The sequence below is a fragment of the Monodelphis domestica genome, chromosome 7 (genome assembly GCF_027887165.1).
Source record: "Monodelphis domestica isolate mMonDom1 chromosome 7, mMonDom1.pri, whole genome shotgun sequence".
Taxonomy (NCBI): Eukaryota; Metazoa; Chordata; class Mammalia; order Didelphimorphia; family Didelphidae; genus Monodelphis; species Monodelphis domestica.
Genome location: NC_077233.1, coordinates 57136771 through 57155244, shown reverse-complemented (window position 1 = coordinate 57155244; position 18474 = coordinate 57136771). Strand labels below are relative to the sequence as shown.

Genomic DNA, 18474 nt, shown 5'->3' with positions numbered 1-18474 from the left:
TGCAAATCAAAACAACTCTGAGGTACCACCTCATACCTAGCAGATTGACTAACATGACAGCAAAGGAAAGTAATGAATGTTGGAGGGGTTGTGGCAAAATTGGGACATTAATGCATTGCTGGTGGAGTTGTGAATTGGTTCAACCATTCTGGAGGGCAATTTGGAACTATGCCCAAAGGGCACTAAAAGACTGCCTGCCCTTTGATCTAGCCATAGCTCTGCTGGGTTTATACCCCAAAGAGACAAAGGTTGCATAGTAAGAGTAGAGATCAAGGAGAATAGATATGAATCTTTGGTGACCAAAAGAATATGGTGAGATGATATTAACTCTTCAAAGTGATAAGGATGATGGAAATTTTAGGAACCCTTAGAATGTTAGGACAGTGGTAGTTACTTTAGAAGGGAGAAAATGTTTGCACTCTGAATTACCACCCTTTGTCCTTGTATTTGACATTGTTATTTGAATATGTTGAGATTTTAGTATTAAATAAAAACTAAATTATTTTCTAGTTTCTTTTGATCTCTTCATAAAAGGGGGGAATGTCATTGGTTATTTTGTCTTTTTTTTTTTAAGGATTTTATTTTTGTTTTCTAGATAAACTTTCTGGTGACAGAATAAAGCAAGTCATGGAACACATCTGGAAACTTCAGGAGTTTTGTAACAGTATGGCTAAACTTGACATTGATGGGTATGAATATGCATACCTTAAGGCTATTGTCCTTTTTAGCCCTGGTAAGATCAGTAATTACTAATAAGACTTCCATCCAGTTTTTTAATATTTATGTCAAATGGTTTCACTAGCCAAAGAAACCATACCAGTGTATTTATAAATGTTCTTTCAAAACTTTTTTTTTCCCAACTGACCTGAATTTTTTTGAAGGGATAAAAAATACTTAAAGCAGAAGAAATACAGAGGCCAATAGTTCTCTGGGTTACATATCATATTTCTCTTCCCTTACATTCAAACTCTCAGTTCAAATAGAGTCTTTTCTGATAAGCAGATGTTTATGATTTCCCCCCCTTGTTTTCAGAATTTATTAAAATTTGGAAATCAATGTTTTCCTTGAAATTAGTCTCTCTAAAACATATAGTTAGGTGACTAACAGGAATTATAAAATACTTTACAGTATAGACAGGGGTTGGTTCTCTGTATATATTAAAGAATTCCATATAAATTTGTTTCTTCATTCCTCCCTCCTCTTATCATTCCCTAGCAGATTCCTCAACCCCAAAAATTTTGAGGAATTATATATTTCTGAGGTATATATATTTTAGTTTGTTGCCAGGGATTTAAATTCTAAATCCCAATGAAATACTCAAGTCAGAATGGAATTTTATGGTGATTTATTTACAATAGAAGGAAGAAATTAAGAATGAGAAAGAGAGAGGGAAAAAGAAAGAAGATCTGCTCTGGCCTGGTGTGAGCCAGGCAGGAGTTCAGAGGCCTCAGCCAAGGGGTCTCTCCAGAAAAAGCCAAGGAAAAGGGAGTCCCAAGACATGGGCCTCGCTGTTGCCTCCAAAAAAGCCAAGGAATGGGGAATCAGCCTTATAATTCATCACGTGATTGTCTAAGGGGAGTAGTCTTGAGGTCTCACGCTTGAGCTCTTCCAGGCTTGAGTTCCGCGGCCAAGTTGTCCCCCTCACACGAAGTGATGCAAAATATAAAGGCAGTTCTTTACATCACTTCCTGTGTCTTACATGTACCAATTGTGGTTTAAACTTGGCTTTGGACAGCCCAGGGGTCAGTCACTTGTTTCTGATTTGTCACTTGTTAGTACATGTGGGTCATAGACCTTCCTCCTCCACACTGAATCCTTAAGTCGGGGTGTATACATTCCTGGTTGCTAGAATTCTAAAGACTAAGCAGGGTGAAGTAAAACTAAAATTCACACAGTGAAGGATGGGAAAATTTGCCTTAGTAAGGAAGATATTTTCTTCTTACCAAACAGGCATCCATTTTCCCTTACCAGCATTCTGAATGACCTTTTCTCTTCCTACATATGTGTTTAACCAGTATTCACCTAGCTTCAATTGCTCTGTGGCTTTTTCAGGTGATGTGATTTTTATTTTTTAAATGTGTTATTTGTTTATTTTTTGGCATTTTAAATTTTTTGAATTCTAAATTCCCTTTCCTGCCCCTCTCCCACCCACTACAAAGGCAAGCAATATCAGTATGTGAAATCATGCAAACTATTTCATGCACTATTTCCATAGTAGCCATATAGCCAAATTTTAAAAGGAAAGAAAAATAAAGTGAGAAAATTATGCCTCAGTTTTCACACAGAGTTCAGCAGTTCTCTGGAGGGGGTGGGGAGGAGGCGTGGCATTTTCATTGTGAGTCCTTTGGAATTATCTTGATCAGAGTAGCTAAACAGTTGAGTCTTTCCCAGCAGAACATCATTACAGTATTGCTGTTACTGTGTACAGTGTCCCCTGGTTCTGCTCACATTTTGCAACAATTCATATAATACTTTCCAGGTTTTCTTGACACCTTCCTGCTCATCCTTTCTTATAGCACAGTAATATAACATCACACCATAGGCTACAACTTGTTCAGCCATTGCCCAATTAATGGGCAGTCCCTCAATTCCCAGTTCTTTGCCACCATGGAAAGAGATGCTATGAATGTTTTTAAACAGATAGGACCTTCTCCTTTTGTCTTCATCTCTTTGATGTACAGATCTAGTACAGATACTGGTATTACTGTGTAAAAGAGAATATACATAGTGTGATAGCCCTTCGGATGTCATTCCAAATTGTTCTCCAGGAACATTACAAAATGTAAAATGAATGATTTTGATTATATTAAATTAAAAAGGGTCTGTACAAACAAAACCAATGCAACCAAAATTAGAAGGCAAGCAACAAAGTGGGGATAAATTTATAACAAAATTCTCTGACAAAGGTCTGATTTCCCCAATATATTAGGAACTAAGTCAAATGTACAAGAAATCAAGCCATTCCCCAATTGACAAATGGTCAAAGGATATGAATAGGCAGTTTTCAGATGAAGAAATCAAAACTATCAATAATTGCATGAAAAAGTATTCTAAATCCCTCCTGATTAGAGAAATGCAAATCAAGGGAGGGTGCGCCCCCCCCCCCCTCCAGCCTGCATCTGTCCCTTTGTATGATTTCACCCCCCATCTCTATTAATGTCTCCTGGCCCACAGAGGCCATTGGGGGGTGGGGGCAGTGGTTGGCCTGAATATGCCGACCCTGTGTGCTATGTCAGGGTCTGCCATGTGTGGCCCTTCTGGAACCCTGAAACAATGATGTCTTCCCTTCCTCTGTGCCAAAAAAAAAAAAGATTGGCCAATATAACAGCAAAGGAAAATAATAAATATTGTAGGGGATGTGGTAAAATTGGGACACTAATGTATTGCTGGTGGAGTTGTAAATTGATCCAACTCTTCTGGAAGACAATTTAGAATTATGCCCAAAGGGCTTATGTGCCCTTTGATCCAGCCATACCACTGCTGGGTTTGTACCCTAAAGAGACAATAAAAAAATGTTGTGCAAAAAATATCATAGCTGTACTCTTTATGATGGCAAAAAATTGGAAAATGGGGGCGGGTGTCCATCAATTGGGGAATGGCTAACAAATTGTAGTATATATTGGTAATGGAATACTATGATGCTGTAAGGAATGATGAACTACTTGATTTCTATATGAACTGGAAGAATCTCCAGGAATTGATGTGGAGTGACATGAGCAGACCCAGGAGGGCATTTGTACACAGAAAATGAAACATTGTGGAACTATCCAATGTAATCAACTTTGCTACTAGTAGCAATGCAGCAAGCCAGGACAATTCTGAGGGACTTACGAGAAAGAACACTATCCACATCCCTAGAAAGAACTGTCGGAGCAGAAATGCAGAAGAAAAACATATGATCAAACACTTATTTATATGGGCATAGGATCTGGGGTTTTAGTTTCAAAAGAGTACTCTTTTACAAAAATGAATAATATGGAAATGGGTATCAAGTAAAAACATTTGTATAACCAAGTGGAATTGCTTGTCAGCTCTGAGAGGAGGGAGAGAAAATGTATCATGGAAACATGGAAAAGTATTTTTTTTTATTGTTCTCTAGAATGGTTGGACCAATTTACAACTCCATCAGTGGTGCATTAGTGTCCCTATTTTCCCTCATCCCCTCCACATTTGTCATTTCTGATCGATATGAGGTGGTAACTCTTGAGTTGTTTTAATTTGCATTTCTCTCATCAGTGGGGATTCAGAGCATTTTAAAACTCCTACTTGCCGTCTTAGAATCAAAACTATGTTTTGGTTCCGAGTCAGAAGAGCAGCAGGCCTAGGCAGTGGGGGTTAAGTGACTTGTCAAGGGTCACACAACTAGGAGGTGTCAGATTTGAACCCAGGACCCTGTCTTTCAATCTACTGAGTTTCCTAGCTACTCCCTATTTAAAGCATTTTTTTCATGACTATAGATTGCTTAAGTTTCTTCCAGAAACAGCCTGCTCATATCTTTTGGCCATTTATCAGCATATTAATAAATTTTACTCAGTTACCCACATACTGAAGAAATGAGACCTTTATCAGAGAAACTTGCACTGATAAAGAGCAAGATTTTTAAAATAACTTGGTAAAGAAACATTCAAAAATTTAAGTTTTTATATTGCGTGAAGTGCTGTTTCAAGTTGACATGACACTCTTTCTTCCTTCCTCCTAGCCTTGCTCTGGGCCTCTTTAGTAGTAAAATATTATTAAAAGGAAGAAGGAAGTGATAAAATATATTCAGAATAGACAATCATGTCTAATAGTACCCCATTGTTAAAATTTGGAATGAAAGCAGATTTTATTGATGTTCTTAATCTCAGCTTCAGAATCCAGTATTTTATCATGTCTCAGAATGTATTCTCAATAAACTGAACTGAAAATAGTTTGTTAGTCTCCAAAAAAGCTTTTCTCTTTTAAATAACTAGAAATTTTGATATTTCTTTTCTGCTTTCAGATCATCCTGGTTTGACCAGTACAAGCCAAATAGAAAAATTCCAAGAGAAGGCACAGATGGAGTTACAGGACTATGTGCAGAAAACCTATTCAGAAGACACATACAGGTAGAGAAACGTAAATGTAGTTGATCTGGAGAATTTAAACAAGTCTAAAATATGAATAATAAATGACATTTGACTTCATATTTTCATTACAAATATATATACATTAAGTTAAAGTTGCTTAACAAATGGTGAGCATGATTATGTCTCTAATTTTATTCCTTCTTGTTATTGTAATGTGCTTTTAGCAGTGTGATTTAGTGGCATAATCAATGAATCAGGCATCAAGAGTGACAATTTGTAACTCAACTTTATACTAATTAGGATTTGTGGTTAGAATTGGGGTTCTGGTTGTAGAAACACCGTGCATGCTAGGATGGACTCTCAACTGAATTTTTTTTGGCTGGACCAATAGCATCCTCATTATCCTCCAAACGCTGCTAAAGTGATTTTCCTAAAGCCCAGGTCATCTCCCATTCAGTCAGCTCCTTTGGCTCCTATTGCCACTATAATCAAGTACGCCTTTAACTGCCTGGCTCCAACCTATCTTTCTAGCTTTGTTCTGCATTCCTCCCCCCTCACAACCTTCAATCCAGCCAGAGGGTTTATCTGTTGATTGATTACAAATTAGGGTATGTATAATCACTGTAAAGTACTTTGATTTCAGAAGAGGGAATGTGTGTTGTTTATTTTTTCTCTTACTCGGTACGGTTTTGTAAACCTTGAAACATGGGTTTCATATTAGGATCCTTCAGGACAAGTTAATCTTCAGTCCAGAAGTGCTACTAATGGTTGTGCAGCTTCTGGGGTGGGAAGGGGACCTCTGGAGCTTGCCTTCAGAGCATCCTGAGTAGAATGAGGGCTGGAGCTGACTTCACTTTGGTGGCAAGTTCAGTAGGCACAGTGCAGGTATAAGCCTCCCTTACACAGTTAGGACCTTTTGCTTCCTGGGCCCTAAATCTAAAAAGAACTGGTGAGGTCCAGTGCACTGACAGGAAGGACTATTGATTGGAAATAAGAGGCCCTAGATTCAATGGTTCTTTCTACCTCTGTGTCAGCCTGCATGACTGAGCAAATTACTTCTCTCTGGTCTCATTTACTACATGTGTAAAATGAAAAGTTTGGCCTAGATCATATTAGATCATATCTTTTCTAAATCATATGAACTAATGATCATATAATATGAAGTATGTCTTTCAAATAACTTTTTTTAACCTCCACAATTTATATGTTCAAATGACTTCCCTTTGGGAGGCTCTAATTTATTCCAGATATTTCAAATTCTTCATTGGGAATTAATTTCAGTCTTGTCCTTCATAATGTCCTCAATGGTAGTCAGTTGTCATCCTTGGAGGATGTATTGAATTTTTATTGAGAAATGGCCCAGTGCTCTTTATTCCATGATATTTACTGATGTGAAAGGAAATGCTTGGTTCTCTTTGTTCTCTTTGAGTTCATACTTGTGAAATGGGGCTCCTTTATTCTTTTTGGTTGGTTAACACTAACTTTGAATCAACACAAGCTCAAACTAGGTGGAAGAGCTCACAAATCACTTGGTAAATTCACACCTAGTGCTAGGTGAGAAGTCAGCAAGATATTTGGAGAGCTCCACCCTTTTTTCTAACTCAGTCAGAAACTTGGGAATTCTGTTAAGAGTTCACACCCTCCAGAAGGTGAGAACTAGTTCCAGCAAACATTTGGAGGCTGTGATTGACCCCTGTGAAGAGGGGAGGAGACAAAAAGCCACTATAAAAGGCCCTGAATTTCTGGGACTAAGAGAGTGGACTCCAAGAAGAGAGTCGCTCCAAAGCTTTGAGAGTCAGCTTCATTGCAAGTCATTGTCTTGACTTGCCTCTTAAAGGGAACTTGGGTGAATGAATGGCTGGTTTTCCTTTCCTGTCTTCTGGAGATAGTTTAATTCTGGTTGAAGGTTAACAAGTCCTGGCTGAGCCAAGCACTGGAACAATATTTAGTTAGATAGGTTAATGTCTTCTCTACCCTTTTGTATTCCTCTGCTTTTACTCTTTCCATCTCTTTTTTAAATAATAGATTTACTGTTTTCATATATTTAGCCAAATCATTAATTTTAACACTTACACTGGGTACCTGGTATATGCTAGGTTCTGCAAGGCACATATAAACCATAATAATCGCCATTAGAAGTTAAAAAAAGTTTTGTATTCATTTCTTCCTTGACCTCATAACAGTTCTCTGAGGTCCATATGCAGTTTTTTTCAACTTTTAAAGGGGAGAAAAATCACCCACCAGAATCCATCCTTGTTCCAGACAAGATTGTGCCAATAAAACCCCAAAGAAAACTGGAAAGGCTTTCTTTACCTTTTTAAATACAACTGTCTGCGAAAATGCAGCTACTTCAAGGATCTGTCCCAATACTTTTCCCCATTGTGAGGGCCCACCTCACAAGCGGGCATGAGAGAATGTGATGGCCAGGGAGAAAGCCAAGGAGAGCCTTCTGGCCTAACCCACTAGGCAGAAAAGCATCCTGAAGGGGGGCTAGGTGGTGCCAGCTCGGATCAGAGATCTCATCTCCTTGCTGGGCCAGAGGTGTCCAGAGACAGAAGTCTTGAATGCTGGCACAGTCAATATCTTCCACACCACAGGGACCCCCTTGGTCTGAAATCTGCTCGCTGTCCCAGCCCTCCTCCTTGTCATGATGGTCATCCTCCCCGGAGATGAGCACGTTATGGACCCAACAGGCTAGGTTTGGTCTCATTTTAGGAGCTCATCTCCATCCTCCTTTTGATAGAAGTGGTCAGACGTGGCGTTGCTGACCGCCGCTGATTTGGGCACACCTCCCCCCCCATAGCCTCCTCCTCCCACTTTACCCAGAGCCTCAGAGAGGCAAAGTCCTCTTGACCCCTGGGATTTGGAGCTAGCAGTGACCCTGTTATTGCCCATTTGTACCCACCTGGCCATTTTACAGAAGCAGCATTGAAAGGAAACATTGCCCAAGGTCACTCAGGGAGAAAATGGTAGAGCCAAGCTCCAACCCAGGCCACCGAACTGAACTGTCCAGCTCTTGGCCCTGCCCCAGTTCTTCCAGCCACAGGCCTTCAGGGAGCTTAGCTAAGGGCAAGACCTACCCCATTGCCTTAGTGAGCAGGAGGAATGGAGCTCCCAGGCCCAGTGTTCTTTCCTTGTAGCAAAGGTCCTGGATTCTCATATCTTACAATCCCCCCCTGAAATATGCCGACTCCTCGATATCAGGGATTGTCACGTTTGTCTTTGGATCCGCTTTATCTAGAATGGTTCCTGGCCCAAGGTAGATGGTGATTGAGCTGTGTCTCTCTTAATGCCTCCTTCATTCCCAGACCACAGTGTCAGTACATACTCAGCTTTTAGCCAGTAACGCCCCCTTTTTTTTTTCCAGATGAGCAGTTAAAAACCACATTCCACCTATTTGTATTTATTTTTTAACCCAATTGTAAGACTTTACTTGCACATTAAAGATACTAATATGGCCTGATAGTCCATTTGGACAGTAGATTTGGAGCAGGAAGGAGCCTTCAGGGTCATCAGGTGTAACTTCTTCATTTTATAGATGAGGAAGTGATTGACCAGGGCTGGGTGATTTGACCCCAGGTTTGAATTTCAATCCATGTTACACCCCTGCTACCGACTTTTCATTGCCTCTACTCTCCTTTTTGAAAAGTTTTACACTATTTGTCTTTCTCTAGTCCTGAGGCTTCACTTTTTCTCCAGCTTTTTCAGAGATCACTGACTCAGTAGTCATATATGCTAGTATTTGCCAAATTCATACCTGGTTCATCTGGGCTTGGTGATTTGCAGTCAGTAAAAGCAGCTAAAGTGTTCTCTTACTAAGTTTCTTCTTTCTTTGGGTTTCAGCTTCCTTATTTGCCATTTTTTCTGTTTTCAAGTCCACATATCATTTTACTTGTAGAGAAGGGCAGAAAGAGGCCCATTATTGTCTAATGCCATCATTCTGTCCTGTCCCTACTTTACTGTCCTCTTTTCTCTGGAAGAGCATAAAAATTCCTTTTTGTTGTCTTTACCTTTCCTGACCACCTTTTAGTGCGTGCTGAATTTTATCCTCCTAGCACTGTTCTTTGGGGACTATGCCATGACTTTGGATTCATTATCACTTGCCCTGGCTTGTATTTGATACATGTGTCATTTTAAATGTTTAATTGATTATATCCTATACATCCACATGAATCTCCTTAGACAGCCTTCCCTTTTCCTTCTTTTTGGAACTTGTTTCTTTATATCTAAAGAATTTCATTACTGAGAGCTTTCCCCCTATCCTAAGCTAGCATTCTTCTGAACCATTAACAATCTATTCTCCCCAAATCTGGCTTGCAGATCAGACTAGTCCTCTCCTTCCTTTCTCTCTTTGAATCAAAATCCAAGGTGGAGCAGACATTTCCACTTTTCTCAAAGTTCCCATCATTTCTGTCCCAACAACCAGTTCTTTTTAGGCAGGCATTAGGTTTAGAGTAAGTTTTCCTTATTGGTCTTTCCATTATTGAAAGATTAAATTACCAATAATGCATGTTGGTAAATTGTTAGCTGATCTGCTGTGGGTAGAATAGGTGTTATCAAGGGATATGATCTGTTTCCCAGGGACCTCATCTAGTTCCTCTTACCCTCTGAGTAGTCTGTAGACTGTTCTAATGGCAGCATCAATTCTGTTTCTACCCCTGTTGATCTTCCCTAGAAGATCCTCCAGTTCCTAGCTTTCCTCCCATGTTTATATCTCCTTATTATATAATGCTCAAACTTTCACTCTGGCACTCTCTATCTTTCTGTCTGTCTCTGTGTCTTTGTCTCTCTGTCTGTGTGCGTCTCTCTCTCTCTCTCTCTGTGTCTCTCTGTCTCTTTCTCTCTCTGTGTCTCTCTGTCTCTGTCTGTCTGTCTGTCTCTCTCTGTCTCTGTCTGTCTCTGTCTGTCTGTCTGTCTGTCTGTCTGTCTCTCTCATCCCACTGAGTCTTAGCATTCATTCTATCAGGTTTCTTTCCTCCCTTTAAGATCTCTCAGTCAAAATGTTTTTTGTTGAATTTTGTTGAAGGTACCAATACCTTTAACATGTGTATAAACAGATTTCTTAGGAATTTCTGCCCATCCCAAATATTGTTTTCTTCTACGTTGTGGTTCTTCTCTATGATATCTAGCATGGTGAATAAATTGTCTACTATTAACAATCTGGAAAGGCTTTACTACAACCTCAGCAACATCTCAGGATGACAATCCTTAAGCCAAGATATATGAGCAAGGTTAATCATCAAAAGGTTGGCCGCCGTTTGGTGTATTCTTTTAGCCATAGTAATCCATGACTTATAGTCAGGTAGAGAGAACTTTTGCCACAAGCAGTATAGCAGAGGGGATGCCAGCTTCTGTAGATCCTGGACTCTTCTGATGGCATTGCCATTAAAAGAAGCACCGATCTAATCTTCAAAACATTTCAAGGTAGAAGGTACCCTCAAATAACAGTGACGATCTGTGTCCAGTTGTGATGGGCTGTGGAATCTCATTTTCCTAATGTGGCATTTTTCTCTTCCAGGCTGGCTCGGATTCTTGTTCGTCTCCCAGCACTTAGGCTGATGAGCTCCAGTATTACCGAAGAACTATTTTTTACTGGTCTCATCGGCAATGTTTCAATAGACAGCATAATCCCCTACATTCTGAAAATGGAAACCGCAGAGTACAATGGCCAGATAACAGGAACGAACTTATAGTGGGAACAACACATCTTCATGGATCAAAATAATTTTCATAGAACCAGTAACCACACCATTAAGATATAAAGAAAATAAAAATAGTGATATTTTGGTATGTACAGATATTTCCCGTATGTTAACCATTTCCTACCTGATTTCTTCTTGTCTAGGAGACCCCAATAGTAGCTATTGAAAGCCTAGGCTCCTTTTCTGCCACAAGGAATATTTTAATGACTTTTGATTTCAAAAAAACAAATAAGGTGTCAGATTTCTGAGTGACCTTTTAACTCACTTTGTATTTAGAAGTTGACAAAGGGCAAAAAAAAAAGTTTTATAATGTCAGAGACTAGTATTAAAGAATACTGAAAACAGTATCTGTATATACATATATAACAGTGTCCTTGGGAAAATTTAGCAGTTAATTACCAGGGTAATGACATAAGCACTTTCTAAGAACTTCTTGTCCACTTGATAATGTTATCAGTATCCTGCCTATGAATAGGCAAGGAGGAAATGATAGATGTCCTTGGCCAAAATGCTAATGATTTCTGTGAAAACTTAGAGGGGGACAGAAAAAGAGACAATCACTTCTACTTCGGGCAAAAAGGCATTGTGAGTTTGTATGCACATGTAGTGTGCATCTTTGCAGTCCTCCAAACTACTGAGAATGTGATTTATTTACAGCATGAAATAAAGGAAATGTCTATAGCACAATTAGCAGCCCAATAACTGCCACAGCCATGACGTGCACAGGGAGACCAAGAGAGCGACAGTCTGTAGACGTGGTGGGTGACCAGGAGCCCTCCGATTCCTGAGGCGCTATAGTCCAGCCTCCAGGAGAGGTTTGCACAGTCACTGAGAACCAGAACACTTGTTTGGATAACTGGTTCTAGGAGTTGCAATGCAATTAGTCAGTGATTAACTGCCAAGACTGACGTTCAGGTTATCCAATAACTGAATTCACCCCAATTCCCTCCTGCCTCCTATTAGCTCCACAGTGTGGTGAGCGTTTTAGGGGCCTCTGCAGGCCCAGCAGTCTGAGAACTTTGCATCAGAAAAATAGAAAGTTTTTCTCCCTCTGCCTCAGTTCCCTGAATTCTCCCATTTCACTTTACATTGATGTCCCATTTGGGATGGCATCCAGAATATATCCTATAAAAAATCATGTACTCTTGCAGTTAATGACTAATCATTTGTGTTAAGGTTACTAATGATTTTGGTTTTTGTAATGGAGAAGTGACTCACAGTATCAGGGTATTAATTTGATATTGATAAGTTCCTGCTTAAATTGAATAGGACGTGTCATGGGATTGATTCTCTCTGTTGTCATTCAGACAGTAGTCCTATTGCTTTTATTATGTCTTCATCAAATTGCATTCATAAAACTTAACCTTTCTGTACAGAAGGCAGCTGCTGAGATGATGAGGATAGGCACCTGATGTGTGCTTTACATTTGAAAACAATGGGCTTTGTGCATCCACTTTTATGAGGTCCTGTTTTGCCTGGCATGTTTGACACCTTGGGCTCCCGGGTATGATTTTAGCAAAGAATGTGTCCACTGTTGTTTTAAAAAATTAACAGTCCTAAATGATAGTCCAGATAGCACATTTAAATTAACTCAGAAAGTTGTAGATAGGGGCAAAATTTATCCAGAATCTAGATTCACCTTTTTGTTCCCTATTTATGTTCATGCTAATTAAGAAAATTCATCTCATAATGTCAAGTTTCAGCATTATGTCCCTTGACAAATGGGTGTTAGCAATGGCAGGTGACAGTTTTGAGGTAATAAATATTATCTTTAAATAGCTAAATAAGTTCTACTGGCCGTATCATTACCCTTTACAGGAAAACTTTTCCCCTGGCCTTTGGCGCTTGCAGATACAGCTTATTCCTGATTTTGATCCAACACATTCCATAGCTTTCTTTTAATAATAATTGGAAATATTAACTGCCCAGGATTACATACAAAGTTCAAGAGAAAATTAATCATCCCTACCACTGCTCTTTTTGTTCCCTGTGCCACCTTGATAAATGAGCTAAAAGCTGCCATAGCTTTCTGAAGTCTCTATTCAGAATCAATCAAAATTAAGTATTAGCCATTCTTTATGACAGAGTCATTGTTAGTAGGAAACTCGTTCACATGATATTCATATCAGCCCCCACTTTTAAATCTAATTTTGGTGAGATACAACGATGTGATCATTTTTAAATTATGTATATGTAAGGGAAAATAATACATTTTTTCCCAACATTTTGGTAGGACTTTTTTGAGTTGTTTTTTTTTTTATTGACTCCCAGATGGTTTTAATGACGAAGGAAAAAGAAAATTGACCAAAATAATGAAGTTTATCTGTCTAGGTCAGTACAGAGGATAATGGTAGACAACACTTATGAACAGTAGGTATCCCATAAAAATGATACCCTTTTAAAAAAGCAAGCCCTAATGATCATGTGGTGTTCTAGAACACACACAACCATAATGGCTCTGAGCTCCCCATGGAGAGCAGCTTTGATCAGGGATAAGACAGCAATTGTATTGATGCATGCTATTTCATTTGGGGGGTTGGGGAGTGGGAAGCATTTCCATGTTCATTATGTTGTTTTGATTTAAACTCTCGTTATCAAAGTGGGATAGACTCTCATAAGACTTAGAATAATTCCAGTTATGTTAATAAGATAGATCATCATAAGCTTTATGTTTCTCTTCTATAAATTACTCAAATGTGCTTTGGCAAAGAACTTATTTGTAAATAAAGACTATACATATAGGTCATTGAGAGCAACCTTAAAAAAAAATTAGGATTTGTGCTACAGTGACTTCATAGTGCCTGAAGAAAAAATAAGTCAACTTTAGTTCTGTTTATTTGTTTCCATTATTTTAAAAATACCTTTGCCTATCCCAACCAAGCTGCTTCTAAGTAAACAAAAATATTTTCATTTTTGAAACACTCCCCTTAATGCCTAAATTCTTCTTGTTTCAATCATCAAAGAATAATTTTCCATAAGAATTATTTCAAATGAATGATAAATTCTGTCCCATGAGAAATTGTCTAGAGCCTAGATCTTTATCATCTTGTCTTTATTTTCAGCAATTGAGGGAAAAAAAACATCTCTTGGGTCATGACTTCTTTAAAGGAATTCTTTTCAAAAGATTGGACTCAAACTTTGAACCCAGCCTTGATTATTACCATTCCTTGTTATAAGAGTTTACAGAACACCAAGTTTAGCAATGAGAGAGATCAGGTTTCTCACTATCAGCTAACTAATCTGAATGATAGGAATGACAGTTGTCACCAGACTCTATGAAGTCTTTTTAGTATACACTAATAAAAAGAATATGCCTTCAGGCTGGAGAGTGCTCTTAACAATGGCCAAATACTTAGCATTTGGCTATCACCTGGTATCCTGGAGTAGAGCCACAAACAAATACTTTTTTTCTCTTTTACAATTTAGGAGACATTTTCCCAACTCCACATATAAACGCTGTGCTACAGCACAGTCAAATACCCAGAATGCATGACATTGATATCCTTGCTAATAATGGGGTATGCCTGAGGTTAAAAAATTAATAATGACTCATTTCAGAAGTGCAATAGCTCCATCTGAAGAAGGATCTGGCATCTGGCCTATAGAAGAAGTACTTATATCCTGAAAAACAGGCTATATAAATTACCAGGAAGAAATTTGGTTAAGGAGAATGAATGTATCCAAGCATTTTCTTAAAACCTGAATGCAGGGAGGGCAACAGCCTAGTTCTGGTTCTCTGATTAAAAATTTTAAAAATATAAAAAACACTTGGGAGAGAATCTCCTGATTCTGAAAACTCTTAGATTCAGCTCAAAGACAAAAAAAAAAGGTATCTACACCCTGGCCCTTCCTGACTCAGTCTCCCACTCACTGCCCCCTGTTTTAGCATTCCTCTCTTGTGTAACAGTCAGGAAAGGGACTTTCTCTGGAGTCATAAGGTAGACATGGTGTTCAGCTTCCTCGCAAACACATACCCTTAAATTCTTTTATTAAATAAAATCTTGCCTGAAGACTTCTGTAGCACCTGTGAATTTTAAAAGACAGTAATACTGACCCTTGAAAGAACTTGGAATGGTCTAAATTGTAAAAGAAGATAATTATCCTTTTCTAATTTCTATTAGGTTTTACACAGATCAAAATTTTAAACAATACTAAAAACATTTTTAGTAAGCCTAACATAATTTTTCTAGTTGTGAAATTTATATTCTGATGATTTTTTAAAAAAATATTATTTATTGTCTAGTTCTTTTCCAAGAATGTGATGAGTCTGGGGGTTGTGTTTTTTTGCAGTTTAGTATGTATTTGTTGTGTGAGTTAGATGTGTCCTATAATTCTCCAAGTCAAGGATGATTTTTTTTAGGTTCTGTCAGAGTCAGTATTAAATGTGAATTGGGGTTCATGATGTTTAAGATGTCAGGCCAATGACAATGTGGCTGCATCTGTTCTTTTATAGGCATCTTTATGTTTTAAACCCATCATATAATTTACTTGTGTCTACACTACAGACCTAGATTTTGATTTACTTAGAGGGTAGGTGCACAGAGCCATAAAAGGTCGATAAATGTAGTACATTCAATCTGGAGAAAAATATCCTTATCCTTTTTGTAAATTTATGTTGAGATGCATCTTCAGATCTATTATTTGTTCCATACCAGATGTGTGTTTCGTAGGTGTCTTTTTTAATCTAAGACAGCTCAAGTTTGGAAACAGTTCTTGGTAGACAGACCTCATACGTGGATTAATTTGGGTGTGAATCATTCCTGTTTTCCATTGTAGATACATCACAATGAGACCCCAACCTTTCTTTGACTCACTATCTCTTGATGTAGCTTACTTGGAGCAGGTTCTCAGTTCATTACAGTGACCGCCCTTTTATCACAGCTGGCAGAGTAGAATGCTTACTCTACTTGCTTCTTCTTGTCTCACTTTTTCAAACCCTTTGGAATATGGGAGATTTAATAAGAGAATTCTTCACTCTGATGTAAGGATAAAGAGAAAGGGCCCTAATAGACTTGGAGTTATTTGAAGGGTGGGTTTTGTATGCAGGTTTATAAATATCTTCATTGTGTGCCTCCCAAAATTGTGCATTTCTGCATGTCCTGTACTAGAAATCACTTCAGCAACTGATGTATGTGTACAGATTTGTATGTACGTGTGTATGAATGAATGACTTTATAAGTGTTTATATCTTATATATATATATGTACAGTGTAAATATGTGTGTACGTTTATATATATGTATATTATGTATACAGATATGTAGCCATGTATTCAAACATTTTTATGTTTAAAGAGAGTTTATGATTGAGTTGCTAATGTGAGCTAAATTGTCTTCAATGTTTATACAGTCCCTCAGCATTGGAGGTTTTCCCAAACCTTTTTATATTTTTCTTATTTGGGGAGCAAGACACCACCCAGGGAAAGAAAAGTTAGTTAAAGTCTAACTGTACAAGTAAAAAAAAGACAAAAGACAAAATAAAAACAATTCCAGAAGAATGCACATGTCCATCTATTCCCTAACTGTGTGAGAGAAGGATGACGAGTTCAGGGGGCAAGGGGGCAAGGGGCACACTAGTTGACCATGTCTCCATTGTAGTCATTCTTCTCCCTGTTTTCTTCAGTGCTAAGCTGGAAGAAGACGAAGTGAGGGTGGGATGTGCACAACTAAAATTACGTTGCACTTCTCAGTTTTCCAGAGTACCCTATTCTGGCTGTAGTTGGCACATGTGCAGGCATTCTCTTAAAAGAGTACATTGGAAAATCCAGAGATGAAGAAGAGGAGGTCATTTCAGTGATGTGGGATCAGTTCTCACATTCCTTGTGGCATCAAGCAGAAAGATCCTTTCAGACTAACTGCCAGGGGTTGTGTTTTCTAATGTTCCTGGTGGGGAGGGATTTGGGAGAGTCGAGAGAAGGGGAGCAAGTAAGGGAAAAAAATGACCTATTCACGGGCAACTATGAAAGGCAAGAACTTTTTTTTCAATCGTGTTCCATTTTTAGAGGAAGGAAAAACATTAATATTAAATTACCACTGTTGACTTTTATGTGGCACTCATTTTAGCTACTAGACTGAAATTATGTGTAGTCACCTGAAATCAGCTGGTTTGGGGGTTTTTTTCTGACCATCAATTATATTTAGTTTTAAATTCAGGCTACAGATGACTCTAATACTACTTTGTGTGTGTACCCTCAATGATAAATGTAGAACCCTTTCTGTCAAATTTCATACTGCTGCTTTTAAACAGAAGTTCCATGTGGATTAAAAATGAGAAGTTCCACCTAAAGAGGAAACCATTATCCATATTAACCATGGGGCAGTAAACAACATTTTGACAGAATTCTATTGCAGGAATCTGGTTTACAAAAATATTATTAAAAAGGCAGCATACTGAAACAAATATTTTAATGACTTAAAAAAAATAAGAGGTGTAGGTCACATGGGATTTTTTAAAACAAAACAAATTACCACCGAGATGAGTGAATTGTTTAGACACTTTATGGCTGTCCCTAGTCCAACAGGAAGCTGTGGGACTCTTATTGATTTCAATAACAATTATCCCACTGACACTTGCTTTCTAAGGAAGAGTGAGGGGGAAACCTGGTGCAAAAAAATTAAATTTTGATGACAATGCAATTATTTTTAAAAAATAAATTTCTTTTAAAAGTAGATTAATCAAATCGGCAGCTATTTCACAGAATAAGTAAAGTGGCTTTTAAAAAGAAGGCACTCATGTCCTCTGAGTAGTGTGATAGTTGGGGAAAAGAAGAGTGTATGGAGCTTTTTTCTTTCTTTCTTTCTTTTAATGCAGATTGGTTTCTGATTAACCCAGGAAGTTTGAAGTGCCTGTTTTGAATATTTACATCCACATAGCACCTAGGAAACTATGCTGGAGAAGATCGCCAGTGTTAGTTCTTGAAACGTTTGCTTTAGTGTTTTAGTTTACAGTCGAAATGAAGAGATGTTCACATTGAGCAAGGTAATTATTTAGGAAAAATAGAATAACTAATCATTTAAGTCATCCTAGCACCATGAAAGTCAATGCTGCTGCCACATAAAATTCAAGGGCTGGACTATTCCTAGAGCCCATCCATTCTTCAGAACGTTTTTGTCAATCCCAACCCCTCCTCCTCCCCGGCACCCTCTGCCTCATGGAATAGGGCTGCTCCAGGAGAAGTCAGACCGTAGATTTCCTCGGGACCTTTTCTGTAACCTCCGATCTTCATCTTAGCAAGTGTTGTTTATGCCGTTACATTTTAATTCCAGGTTTCAAACCTGCCACAGAGGCTGTTGCTTTCTCACAGCTTGGTAGAGACTGACTTTGTACATGTGATGGCATCTAAAAAAAATAATAGCATGTTCTTTTTTATCTGAATTTTATATCTAATCAATGTCTTCAGTCATGAAGAAGAATTTGCATTGTTGTGTTTGTATATAGAGTATTGCAGTGCATGAATTAGCTTATGCATTTTATTAAATGCTGTTTAAACGTGGCATTATATTGTTGTGGCTTAATACTACTACCTAAATGAGGTTTATACTATTAAAAGTGAATTACAAATGGAAATGCTTCTTTGACTCTCCTTTTTATATAAATTGTAATAAAATGGTGGGTTGTATAGGCACCCTTCCCCCCATCCTCTGATCTCTGTCATTTCAACTTACTCCTGTCTTAATATAGATAACATGTTGCTGTTTCCTATCTAAAGAAAATTTGCTGGGGATA

The 18474-nt window shown here is 38.2% G+C and overlaps 1 protein-coding gene across 4 annotated transcripts in view; it reads left to right on the top strand.

Moving 5' to 3' along the window:
* The window catches only part of NR2C2 (nuclear receptor subfamily 2 group C member 2), a 137700-nt gene extending 119385 nt beyond the window's left edge, over positions 1–18315 (top strand). For 3 of the 4 annotated variants that reach the window (XM_007500265.3, XM_007500266.3, XM_001366294.4), the window contains 3 exons: positions 596–733; positions 4982–5087; positions 10567–18315. In XM_007500265.3, coding sequence (XP_007500327.1) covers positions 596–733; positions 4982–5087; positions 10567–10741 — 419 coding nt within the window. In that variant the 3' untranslated portion in view covers positions 10742–18315. The remainder of the gene's footprint in view (positions 1–595; positions 734–4981; positions 5088–10566) is intronic. The other variant, XR_008913429.1, reaches the window with a different exon arrangement.
* The last annotated feature ends 159 nt before the right edge of the window (positions 18316–18474 follow it).